Source organism: Pleurodeles waltl, chromosome 7, assembly GCF_031143425.1.
Source record: "Pleurodeles waltl isolate 20211129_DDA chromosome 7, aPleWal1.hap1.20221129, whole genome shotgun sequence".
In the NCBI taxonomy this organism is placed as follows: Eukaryota; Metazoa; Chordata; class Amphibia; order Caudata; family Salamandridae; genus Pleurodeles; species Pleurodeles waltl.
In genome coordinates, this window is record NC_090446.1 from 396,606,066 (window position 1) to 396,618,652 (window position 12,587).

At 44.1% G+C, this 12,587-nt stretch overlaps 1 protein-coding gene across 1 annotated transcript in view; it reads right to left on the bottom strand.

Annotated features, from left to right (window-relative positions):
* The window catches only part of NFS1 (NFS1 cysteine desulfurase), a 651,727-nt gene that overhangs the window by 470,289 nt on the left and 168,851 nt on the right, over positions 1-12,587 (bottom strand). Inside the window, exon 4 of the mRNA XM_069243867.1 lies at positions 1,315-1,398. Coding sequence (XP_069099968.1) covers positions 1,315-1,398 — 84 coding nt within the window. The remainder of the gene's footprint in view (positions 1-1,314; positions 1,399-12,587) is intronic.

The following is a 12,587-nucleotide window of genomic DNA, read 5'->3' on the forward strand; positions in this document are numbered from 1 at the left end:
CTCTCCTGTGTCCAAGGTGCTCTTGACAGATGTCGAAGAGCTTTACAACTGGGACCTTGTACTATATCTATTACAATCTCTGTTGGGAGTATGCTAATTATTATACAATCCCGCCATGCACATTATATCATAACACAACTGGGAGATATGGTGTCAATGTTTCGACACAGAATCAATTATTGGGTCTCATCAGGACAAACGGTCATTATGTAATTAAATACCAAGGGCTCGATTTACATTTGCACAGCCAGTAATTGCACCTCTCTGTACGATATAAGCAAGTTCTTTCATCACAAGAATGGGGAATAAGCATGCAGACCTACAATTACTAGATACTTTCCCACATAGTTATCCCCGATTCCAGGGGCTTTTCCGCTCCGATTTACCAAATACTTTGGGCAGATGGTAAATAGGAGTATCAGTGGGGGAAATGAGGGGCAGGGGAAGGGGAGGGGAGGGTACTGATGGCAGAGCAGGCTTGGGGTAGCTGAGAAGCAGCACTGCACACTTTCCTATGCTGAAGAAGGTGGCTTTGGTGGGGGCTCTACCTGTACCTTCTGCCCGTCTCAGGCCGAAGGCACCCTTATTGGGTGCATATCAGCACGCTGTAAAACCAGGCCCAGTGTTTCAGCACCCAGTCACTGCAAAAATGTTGGATCACGTACTATTGCTGTGGTGTTCTACCAAGTGATACCACTCCAGGTGACTCAGTCTGTATGAGGGTTCGGTGCATTTTAATAAATACCTTAATATATATAAGATCTAATAATTAAAAACCTGAGAATTACAGTCATTCACTCAAATATTACAGTCTGTAAACACTAGCTTATTACTAATGTAGCTATCTTCAAGTAATATGTACCAGCTTGTAAAAAGCAGCACCCTGTCCTCAAAACTGCTGGTACCATTCAGACAGTTTTGCACGTAAATATATGATGGTAGATTTAAAAAAAAAAAAAAAAGGATTTGTTATTAATGTCAAACTCCTTGCACGCAAATCCTTAAGGCAGAGTAAGAGAAAAGCAAAACTGCAAGCCCAACCGGAACCTTTAATAACGCTGATGTACCTCTGGAAAAAAAGAAACCAGTGATTTGATGGAAATGTTATACCTGCAGTTCACTATAGGCACGTATTAGTGAGCTGGTATATTTAGATACACTCCTATGTTTAAGCACGGCATAAATATACAAAATGAAAAATAAGATGCTGGGCTCCTCCCCATCTATTGAATACACGGCAATGAAGCTGGCCAGCTGCAGGGGGTACAAGAGCCACTGAACGTTCCACGTTCCTACAGGACAGAAGACTCTTACCTTAACAGCTAGGTTATTGGACTCCGTGGCGCCACTGGTGAAAATAATCTCTCTAGGATCTGCTCCAATCAATGATGCAACTTGCTGTTTGAAAAGAGAAAGTGCATGTAATAATTAAGTAAGCAAAAAGCTTAACGTATCATATTTCATAGGCTCGGCGTTTTTCACTCAGTATTGTACAGTATATACTTTAAACTGGTCTTGTTGCCGCCGCTTCCGCATAGGCCACCGGGGAGAAATGACATTTTTACTGCTTACCTTGGTTCCCTCTTCAGTGGGAATGGTTATACTTGCCCTTAAGTCAAGAAATTTAAGGTGCTCATGCTCAACATCGATTTCCCCATAGGGCAATTCTTCATTAAGAGAGAAACACTCAATCAAAATCAAGAACGTAATGCAGTGCAATTTGATTTAGTAGTTTTTGAGATAGGCTTCGAAAAGTTAAGGATATCTTTACAGTTCATGTGCAATACTGATAGGGGCCCGTTATGTTTTATGTTTTAAAGGGCCTAAAATAAGCAATACTGCCAGGGGTCATTAATCTTCAATGCTGCCTAAGACTTTGCAAATTACTGCCTGTGGCCACGGACAGCCTCTCCTGCCTGGAACGACTGAAACAAGATGAACGTCACAGACTTGCTGGATGCCCTACAGAGGCGGAATTGGGAAAAGCACTAAGGTTGTCGACAAAAGGTCTATAGATCCTGTACTAAGGAAGCAGTTGAGCGCTCCTGCACCCCGGACCACTGTGGAGTCTTAATGCTCGCGTCTGCTCGGAGGGGAAGCTGCAGCGGGTTCTACGTATGGCAGCTCGGTGCTTGTGAAACAGTAGGCTGGATGTCGGATGTCAATACTGGCACTCTCCGCACCCGAAGCGAGTGCTAGGATTTTCCAGAGCGAAGCAGTAGTCCAGGTTTATGAAGAGCCCTTTACAAGAGGGTGGTCAGTCCATATGACGTAGCCTATAAGAATCCGAATAAGAGATTAAGTATGGTACTTTGCCTTGATGTCAGTACTTTCTGGCCCTAAAGTAAGGAGGCAGGTATGACGGAAGAGTGCACTACACAGCATTTCTTCACTTTTTTGTTGAACCCTTTTGCACTCGTTTCTATTCCTGTGCTACAGTTTTACTTCTCGTAGTTCAAATTTCCATTTGATTTTTATTTGAATTTGGTTTGGTATTTTTTCTCCTTCCAGTTCTTTCAGGAGGTATTTAGTACTAGCCATACTAAGTATTTATTTTCTGCATCGTCAATCAAGACTTTCAAGATTGCCAGGAGGTTTTCCCTTCAAATTTCAGACCCCTTTTGACACGTGATACCTATAATATATACCATTCTGTGCAGGGTGGCCCTAAGAGCTAATGAGAGTCGCCGCCCCTCCTTCGGCTAATCTAGAAGGAAGGGGACTCGAGTACTCAAACAGCCATTTCGTTGCACTGCTTCGGACCCCTGATGCTAATAACTGTCAGAGGTCAGGGATACTTATCACTGACTGAGGCACTGCAACACTAAAAAGTTCCTTCTACTGCCTTTGCAGCAGTATGGTAGTCCCTGACACCTCAGTCCAACAAATATGGTCAGTGGCTGTGCATAGTGGCTCTTCATTTTGTCAAGAGGCAAAAATTCATCAATACAAAACACATTACAATTTTTTTTTTTTTGTTTTGTTTGGAAAGAGTTCTGAAGGCATGTTCTGGACCAAAATCCTAAAACGCTAAATTTGCCAAGTATGAGGAGGAGGGCAACCAGAACTCCCTGAATGCACGTTTCATGACCCCCACATATTAATGATGCAGATAACATTGATGACATCGCTGGGGCATCACGTCACATAATTTCTGGCATCATACAAACCCCCCCCCCGCAACCAACTAATAAACAAAGAAATGGTGTGAAAGCTCACGAATTTATGAGCGAGTATACAAATACACACACACACACAATGTGGCCTATAAAATCAATAAAAATTACTGGCATTGTAACAAGATTATGTTGAAAACAGATTGGATGGCATGCCAATAACGTGCGTTGTGGAGCCTCAAATGAATTCTGAAATGTTCAGATTAGATTTCTAGCGAAAGCCATGGATGAATATCTCTTATCAAAAAATGAAAATGTCACTTACCCAGTGTACATCTGTTCGTGGCATCAGTCGCAGTAGATTTGCATGTTCTGCAATAGCTCGCCATCTGGTGTTGGGCCGGAGTGTTACAAGTTGTTTTTCTTCGAAGAAGTCTTTCGAGTCACGGGACCGAGTGACTCCTCCTTTTGTCTTCATTGCGCATGGGCGTCGACTCCATCTTCGATTGTTTTTCCCCGCAGAGGGTGAGGTAGGAGTTGAATTGTAGTAATAGTGCCCATGCAATGGAGTGACTAAGTATGCACCTATTTAAGGTTGAGATGATACATATATAAATAATTGAAGGTAACTTCCAAACTGCTACAGGCTCCCGGGGAGGCGGGTGGGCACATGCGAATCTACTGCGACTGATGCCACGAACAGATGTACACTGGGTAAGTGACATTTTCAGTTCGATGGCATCTGTCGCTGTAGATACGCATGTTCTGCATAGACTAGTAAGCAGTTATTTCCCCAAAAAGCGGTGGATCAGCCTGTAGGAGTGGAAGTAGTCTGAAATAATGTTCTTAATACGGCTTGACCTACTGTGGCTTGTTGTGCGGATAACACGTCTACACAGTAGTGCTTGGTGAATGTGTGAGGCGTAGACCATGTGGCTGCCTTACATATTTCTTGCATTGGGATGTTTCCTAGAAAGGCCATGGTAGCACCTTTCTTTCTGGTTGAGTGTGCCCTTGGTGTAATGGGCAGCTGTCGTTTAGCTTTAAGGTAGCAGATTTGGATGCATTTAACTATCCATCTGGCTATACCTTGTTTTGAAATTGGGTTTCCTGCATGAGGTTTTTGAAATGCAATACAGAGTTGTTTAGTCTTTCTGATGTTTTTTGTTCTGTCAATGTAATACATCAATGCTCTTTTGACATCTAATGTATGTAGTGCCCTTTCAGCTACGTTATCTGGCTGTGGAAAGAACACTGGAAGTTCCACTGTTTGATTTAGATGGAACGGTGAAATAACCTTTGGCAAAAATTTAGGATTGGTCCTTAGGACGACTTTATTTTTGTGTAGTTGTATAAAAGGTTCCTGTATTGTAAACGCCTGAATCTCGCTTACTCTTCTTAGGGAAGTAATGGCGATGAGAAATGCCACCTTCCAGGTTAGGAACTGTATGTCGCAGGAGTGCATGGGTTCAAAAGGTGGACCCATAAGTCTAGTTAGGACAACATTTAGGTTCCATGAAGGAACAGGTGGTGTTCTTGGTGGTATAATTCTCCTAAGGCCCTCCATGAATGCTTTAATGACTGGTATCTTATATAGGGAAGTTGAATAGGTAGTCTGCAGGTATGCAGATATTGCTGCAAGGTGTATTTTAATGGAAGAGAAAGCTAGGTTAGATTTTTGTAAGTGAAGCAAGTAACCCACTACATGTTCTGGAGTTGTGTGTAATGGTTGTATTTGATTAATATGGCAGTAGCAAACAAACCTCTTCCATTTACTTGCATAGCAGTGCCTGGTGGATGGCCTTCTGGCTTGTTTTATGACTTCCATACATTCTTGGGTAAGTTGTAAGTGCCCGAATTCTAGGATTTCAGGAGCCAGATTGCTAGATTCAGCGATGCTGGATCTGGGTGTCTGATCTTTTGGTTGTGCTGTGTCAACAGATCTGGCCTGTTGGGCAATTTGATGCAGGGTACCACTGATAGGTCTAGCAGCGTTGTGTACCAGGGTTGCCTTGCCCAAGTTGGTGCTATCAATATGAGTTTGAGTTTGCTTTGACTGAGTTTGTTTACCAGGTAAGGAAGGAGAGGTAGAGGAGGAAAAGCGTAAGCAAATATCCCTGACCAGTTCATCCATAGGGCATTGCCTTGGGATTGTTCGTGTGGGTATCTGGATGCGAAGTTTTGGCATTTTGCGTTCTCCCTTGTCGCAAACAAGTCTATCTGAGGTGTTCCCCAGAGTTTGAAATAAGTGTTCAGAATTTGGGGGTGAATTTCCCATTCGTGGACCTGTTGGTGATCTCGAGAGAGATTGTCTGCGAGTTGATTTTGGATCCCTGGTATAAACTGTGCTATTAGGCGAATTTGGTTGTGAATTGCCCAATGCCAAATCTTTTGTGCTAGCAGGCTTAACTGCATGGAGTGCGTCCCCCCCCTGCTTGTTTAGATAATACATTGTTGTCATGTTGTCTGTTTTGACGAGAATGTATTTGTGAACTATTATTGGTTGGAAAGCTTTTAGTGCTTGAAAAACTGCTAGAAGTTCTAGGTGATTGATATGCAGTTTTGTTTGATGTACGTTCCATTGTCCTTGTATGCTGTGTTGATCGAGGTGTGCTCCCCACCCTGTCATGGAAGCATCTGTTGTTATTACGTATTGTGGCACTGGGTCTTGGAAAGGCCGCCCCTTGTTTAAATTTATGTTGTTCCACCACAGGAGCGAGAGGTAAGTTTGGCGGTCTATTAACACCAGATCTAGAAGGTGACCCTGTGCCTGAGACCACTGTGATGCTAGGCATTGTTGTAAGGGCCTCATGTGCAGTCTTGCGTTTGGGACAATGGCTATGCATGAAGACATCATGCCTAGGAGTTGTAATACCATCTTTGCCTGTATCTTTTGTGTTGGATACATGCGTTGTATGATGGTGTTGAAATTTAGAATTCTTTGTGGACTTGGGGTGGCTACTCCCTTTGATGTGTCTATTATGGCTCCTAGGTATTGTTGTACCTTGCACTGCAGAATGTTGGATTTTGTAAAGTTGACGGTGAACCAGAGTTTGAAGAGGGTTTGTATGATCTGATTTGTGTGATTTGAGCACTGTATGAACGAATGGGCCTTGATTAGCCAGTCGTCCAAATATGGGAACACATGTATTTGCTGCCTTCTTATGTGTGCAGCGACTACCGCTAGACATTTGGTAAAGACTCTTGGTGCGGTTGTTAATCCGAAAGGCAGTACCTTGAATTGGTAATGTATTCCTTTGAATACAAACCTTAGGTATTTCCTGTGCGATGGGTGTATTGGTATATGGAAATAAGCATCCTTGAGGTCTAAAGTTGCCATGTAGTCGTGTAGTTTTAGCAATGGCAATACTTCTTGTAGTGTGACCATGTGGAAGTGGTCTGATTTGATGAAAGTGTTCACTACTCTGAGGTCTAGGATTGGTCTCAGCGTTTTGTCCTTCTTTGGTATCAGAAAGTACAGTGAGTAAACTCCTGTGTTTATTTGTGTGTTTGGCACTAATTCAATTGCATTCTTTTGCAATAGTGCCTGCACTTCTATCTCCAGGAGATTGGAATGGTGTGTTGTTAAATTTTGTGCTTTTGGTGGTATGTTTGGAGGGAATTGTAGAAATTCTATGCAATAACCATGTTGGATAATTGCTAGAACCCAAGTGTCTGTAGTGATTTCCTCCCATGCTTTGTAATAATGACCTATTCTTCCCCCCACTGGTGTTGTGTGGAGGGGGTGAGTGACATGTGAGTCACTGTTTAGTAGCAGGGGTTTTGGGGCTTTGAAATCTTCCTCTATTTCTAGGGAATTGCCCTCCTCTATATTGTCCCCGAAAACCTCCTCTATACTGTCCCTGGTAACTGGACGGTGTGGCTTGTGAGGTGCTGGCTTGTGTGCTTTGACCCCGAAACCCCCCTCGAAAAGGCGTTTTACGGAATGTGCCGTAATTCCCTCTGCTCTGCGGGGAGTAGAGTGCGCCCATGGCTTTGGCAGTGTCCGTATCTTTTTTGAGTTTCTCAATCGCTGTGTCCACTTCTGGACCGAACAGTTCTTTTTCATTAAAAGGCATATTGAGAACTGCTTGTTGAATCTCTGGTTTAAATCCAGACGTTCGGAGCCATGCATGCCTTCTGATAGTTACAGATGTATTAATTGTCCGTGCAGCTGTATCTGCAGCGTCCATGGAGGAGCGGATCTGGTTGTTGGAAATGGCCTGTCCCTCCTCAACCACTTGTTTTGCCCTATTTTGGAAGTCCTTGGGCAGATGTTCGATGAGATGTTGCATCTCGTCCCAGTGGGCTCTGTCATAGCGCACAAGTAGTGCCTGGGAGTTCGCGATGCGCCACTGGTTTGCAGCTTGTGCTGCGACTCTTTTACCAGCTGCATCGAACTTGCGGCTTTCTTTATCTGGGGGTGGTGCATCTCCAGATGTGTGAGAGTTGGCCCTTTTCCTAGCTGCTCCTACAACGACAGAGTCTGGTGGCAGCTGTGTAGTGATGAAAACCGGGTCTGTAGGAGGCGCCTTATACTTTTTTTCCACCCTTGGTGTGATGGCCCTACTTTTGACCGGCTCCTTAAAGATGTCTTTTGCGTGCCGGAGCATACCAGGGAGCATAGGCAGGCTTTGGTATGAGCTGTGGGTGGTGGAGAGTGTGTTGAATAAAAAATCATCCTCGACCTGTTCTGAGTGGAGGCTTACGTTGTGAAATTGTGCTGCTCTAGCCACCACTTGAGAATACGCGGTGCTGTCTTCTGGTGGAGATGGCTTCGTAGGGTATGCCTCCGGACTGTTATCTGACACTGGGGCGTCGTATAGGTCCCATGCGTCCTGATCTTGGTCACCCTGGCTCATGGTGGTGTGAGCTGGGGAGTGTGATGGAGTTTGTGCTGGTGAGACGTTAATCACGGGCGGAGGAGAGGGTGGTGGGGTAACTCTTTTCACCACTTTTGGTTGTGGTGTCTGTTCAGTCTGGAACTCCAACCTTCTCTTTCTCCTAATGGGGGGAAGGGTGCTTATTTTTCCTGTCCCCTGCTGTATGAAGATACGCTTTTGCGTATGGTCCACATCAGTTGCTTGTAGCTCTTCCTCAAACCTATGCTTCTGCATTTGGGAGGTTAGCGAGTGCTCTTCTGTATAAGAGCCTGAAGCTGGGTCGCTTGCAGTTTGTTTCGGCATCGAAACCCTGTCTGCGTGTTTTTTCGGCTCCGAGGTGACTTTTTTCTTTTTCGGGGCCGAAACTTCTCGGCGTCGATCTGTTTCGGTGCCGCTGTCTCGGCGTCGAGCCGTGTCCACACCGGCATCTCGGTGTCGAGGCTTGTCTCCAGCACTTTCTCGGTCCCGAGAAGGCTGCGTGCCGGTGTCTCGACCGGAGTCGGACGATCTCGGCACTGTTTGGGCCTTTTTCGGTGCCGACGGTCGGTCACCGAATTTATGGGTGGAGCCATGGCCGGATGGCAGTGGCGTCCCCTGGGCCTTGTAAATGTTTCTTTGTGTGGTTTTCGACGTCTTACTCACGGTTTGTGTATCGTCGAATCCTTCGGAGTCTGAGTCTTGGATCGAGAAGGTACCTTCCTCTTCCTGTTCCTCGAACTCCCGTTGGGCTGTCGGTGCGGACGCCATCTGAAGTCTTCTGGCTCGACGGTCTCGGAGTGTTTTTCGGGACCGGAACGCACGACAGGCCTCGCAGGTGTTTTCGCTGTGCTCAGGTGACAGGCACAGGTTGCAGACCAAGTGTTGGTCTGTGTAGGGGTATTTATTGTGGCATTTGGGGCAGAAACGGAACGGGGTCCGTTCCATCGGCGTTCTTCAGCACGCGGTCGGGCCGACCAGGCCCCGACGGAGGATCGAAAAACTACCCCGAAGGGCACCGGAGCTCTTCGATCTTCGATGCGGTGTGGAACCTAAGTACGCCGATCCCGAACGCAACAATACCGACGAAAATCTTCCGAAATTAGATAATTTACCGTTCCGAAACTCGGAGCGACAGGAACACGTCCGAACCCGATGGCGGAAAAAAAACAATCGAAGATGGAGTCGACGCCCATGCGCAATGGAGACAAAAGGAGGAGTCACTCGGTCCCGTGACTCGAAAGACTTCTTCGAAGAAAAACAACTTGTAACACTCCGGCCCAACACCAGATGGCGAGCTATTGCAGAACATGCGTATCTACAGCGACAGATGCCATCGAACGTCTTGTTACAAACAGATCCAGCTCTTCAAGAGTGCTTTCACCACATGAAAATCCCTCAAAAATGACTGCAGGAACGTAATCCTCATTATTATTACCCCCACCCATAACCCTGTACCCCATCAAAAATACTTTATTATAAGGGTTTCAAAAGAACATGGAACAGAACCTCTCAATATACCTGGATCCACATTCTACCATAAACTGGACCAGGCACTGAAATTTCAATCCAATTATCCTGGCTCCTTGATTGTCTTCATGCACAGAGCCGGTCTCTATGCAGATTCTTTGCTAGCTGGCATTTGTGCAGATGTTAAATTAGTCAGGGGCAGTTCTTCTCCTCACAGAGCAGTATAGCGTCTCATCTCCCACAGGCGGAAGGAGTAAGTACTTCCAGACGTACAGGACTGTCCCTTGCCCGAGACAGGACCACACAACACGTAGTAATGACAATTCACAACACTAGCATGAAATGCGAACTCTGTGTCCAAGTAAATGTACAGTTTCCTAGGCCCTGTTTTTCTGCATTTAAGGCACTTTTTGAGCTTAGGAATAACTTTAAAATCTTTATGCTCAGAGCATCATTTAGCTGCTAGTATAAGAGACTGAGTTCTCCTCTTCCATCATCCCATCCCTCCTGACACAGGCTCTCTCACCCACTTTCTTACTATTAACAACCCAACTTCTGAGGGAGTTCACTCCTAAGCAACAAAGAACGCAAACAAAATGTATTACATCCCCAAACAATTACATAGAAAACACAATGTTACTGTCTGGGAACCTTTGGAGGAGGAATCACGAAGGAAACACATGGGGGTGGGAGGAGGGGACAAACTTAACGAGTTTTCCTCTTTTTTTTTTTTTTTTTAACATGAGTAAACTGGCTACCATCGTTGCCATGCTTGGTCATAACTGCAAAAACAGCCAGCAGAATCGGTGAATGCACCAGGCATACACAGGAAACTGTCACATTATCCACCGTTCACACAGGACCTCAATGCCACCAGCCTCCTTAACCAACAGAGGGGAGTGGGTCATCGGATCTTAGCATCAGGCCAATCAGTTTGGAAAACAAGACTTCCAGCAGACCAGGTTGGAATTCGGCAGCAAGAAGGATGATGGAAGAGGAGTGAAGGATATGGAGAGCAGCAGACACACTGGCAATATTAGAGTGCACAGTGGTTTATTCATCCTCATCCCTGAAATCAAATTTCAAGTACCTGGTAAGCGAGAGATCTGGTAGGAAATTATATGAATAGGGCCCTATGGAACCATTTATGATGTATGTAATTAAAAAAGTCTTGTATGATTAATAAATGTTGTGTGTTACTAAATGCAAGGGCTATCACTGTTGGTAGCTTGTTTTTTATTTTTTTGGGTGGGGGGGGGGTGGGTTCCGCTCTCAGACTCCACCAACTTGAGGGGGACTCCCTGTCCCATTGCTTCAAGCACTAGAAAGCACAGTAACAAATACGAAGGAAGGAGGCGTGTGCCACACTACAAAGCGCTCTGAGCAGCCCCGTATTCTGGTAGTCCTGGCCCCTTGAAATACCGCCATTAAAAAAAGGAAAAAAAAATTGTTGTTCATTTTTGATTTGCATTTTTATACTATTAGAGAAGTAATTTAGCTTGGTTAGACATTGCTGATACGGGCTGATTTTTTCTGGACAACATTTTTAAAAGCAGCGGATGTGTTGCAGTGATGATGTAATATTTCAGGAACCACAAGATCAATATTCTTCATTTTGGTGCAAAAATCTCAAGTAGTCATATAGAGACAGAAAATAACTTCTCAGAGCAACCTTTCCACCATTTTCCAACATGGCGGTTCAATGATAATGTGTTTTAGTCACTATATTGGCAATTTATTTTAATATAAATAATATTTATTATTTTGTTTCAGGTTTTCCGCGGAGTCAAATTCGTAAACTTGAGCCAAGCAGGTGGCAGCAGAGGATCTTTACTTCCTGACAGAGTGTTACTAACTACAAAATCTGAGGACTCCTTCAACAAAGAAAAATGTCATATGCCAAATTAATCCGAAAGAAATGCTATCAACTGTAGCTTGACAGAACAAAGTTTGAGATGCTACAGAAATATGGCAAGACGAAGTTCACAAAAGATTGAAGCTGATGTGTGAAGAGGATCACATTCTTTATCTTTGTAACAAGTGCTAAAATTCATAACAATGGAAAAAAAGACTGGAAAAAATGGTAAAAAAAAAAAAGCAGAAACAAGTGAATCACAACAAGAATCAGAGTCTTCTGAGAAAGCGACAACAAGCAAACCCAATGTCCATCCACTTAAAAGATCAGTGGCTACCCCTCATCCATCTCAAACAACTGATGAGAGAGCAGAGGTTCTTTAATGTGTTATCTGTGGTTTAGCCAGAGCAAGAGCCAAAATAGTGAACGAAAGAACAAAGTATAGCGAATAGGAGTCTCAAAGGGCAAACGTTTTTATCTGCACCCAGTTTCTTCCAAGATTGTTTTCAGCCGAGTAGCTGATCTAAAGAGCAAGGTGAATGTATTTGCATTGTATTTGTATGCCCACCTAAACTGCATGCATGCATGCATATATTCGAAAATATGAACAATGAGCTCCAAGTAGCAAAGTAACTGCCAGCCTTCAGTTAAGTTTGCACTCTCTGAAAATCCATCAGCAAACTACTTTCAAAGTCACTTTACCAGGAAAAGATTGACTATTGCTGCTCTTGATAATTTGGATCTTGAAGACAGTTCTTCATTGTTGGAACATCCAGCACACACAATACTGCCATGGTGCTTTGTCAAGACTGTACCAATGAAGTAGCTGCTGGAAAACAAGCTGTGTCAGTTGTAAGCATAAACAAAGTTACAAACTTTTAACCCAACTGCATTGCAAACATGTGCAAAATCACTACAAGCCATCAACACGTTCCAGTCTACCATAAATTTTCAAAGTGGCTGAGAAGATGGATCTTCTTTTACCTGATGCTGCGGTCTGCAGAGCTGATTTAATTGAATTTATCGTATCACTTAGTCTGTGCAGACAGAAGGATGAAGAAAAGCCAGTTCCTCCATGGGTTGGAATTCATGCTCTGATCTCCCAGAATACCGTCCCACTGAAGAAGGTTGTGACTGGAGATGGTATTACTGGTAAACACCCAAAGTACATATAGCTCTATAAAAAATAAAAAATCCAAAATGTGCATGCTCAGCTTGAAGACCACCCTATCCTACCAATCTTCTGCAATGAAGGTGTTTTCCATATTGTAGCTGACAAGTATATGA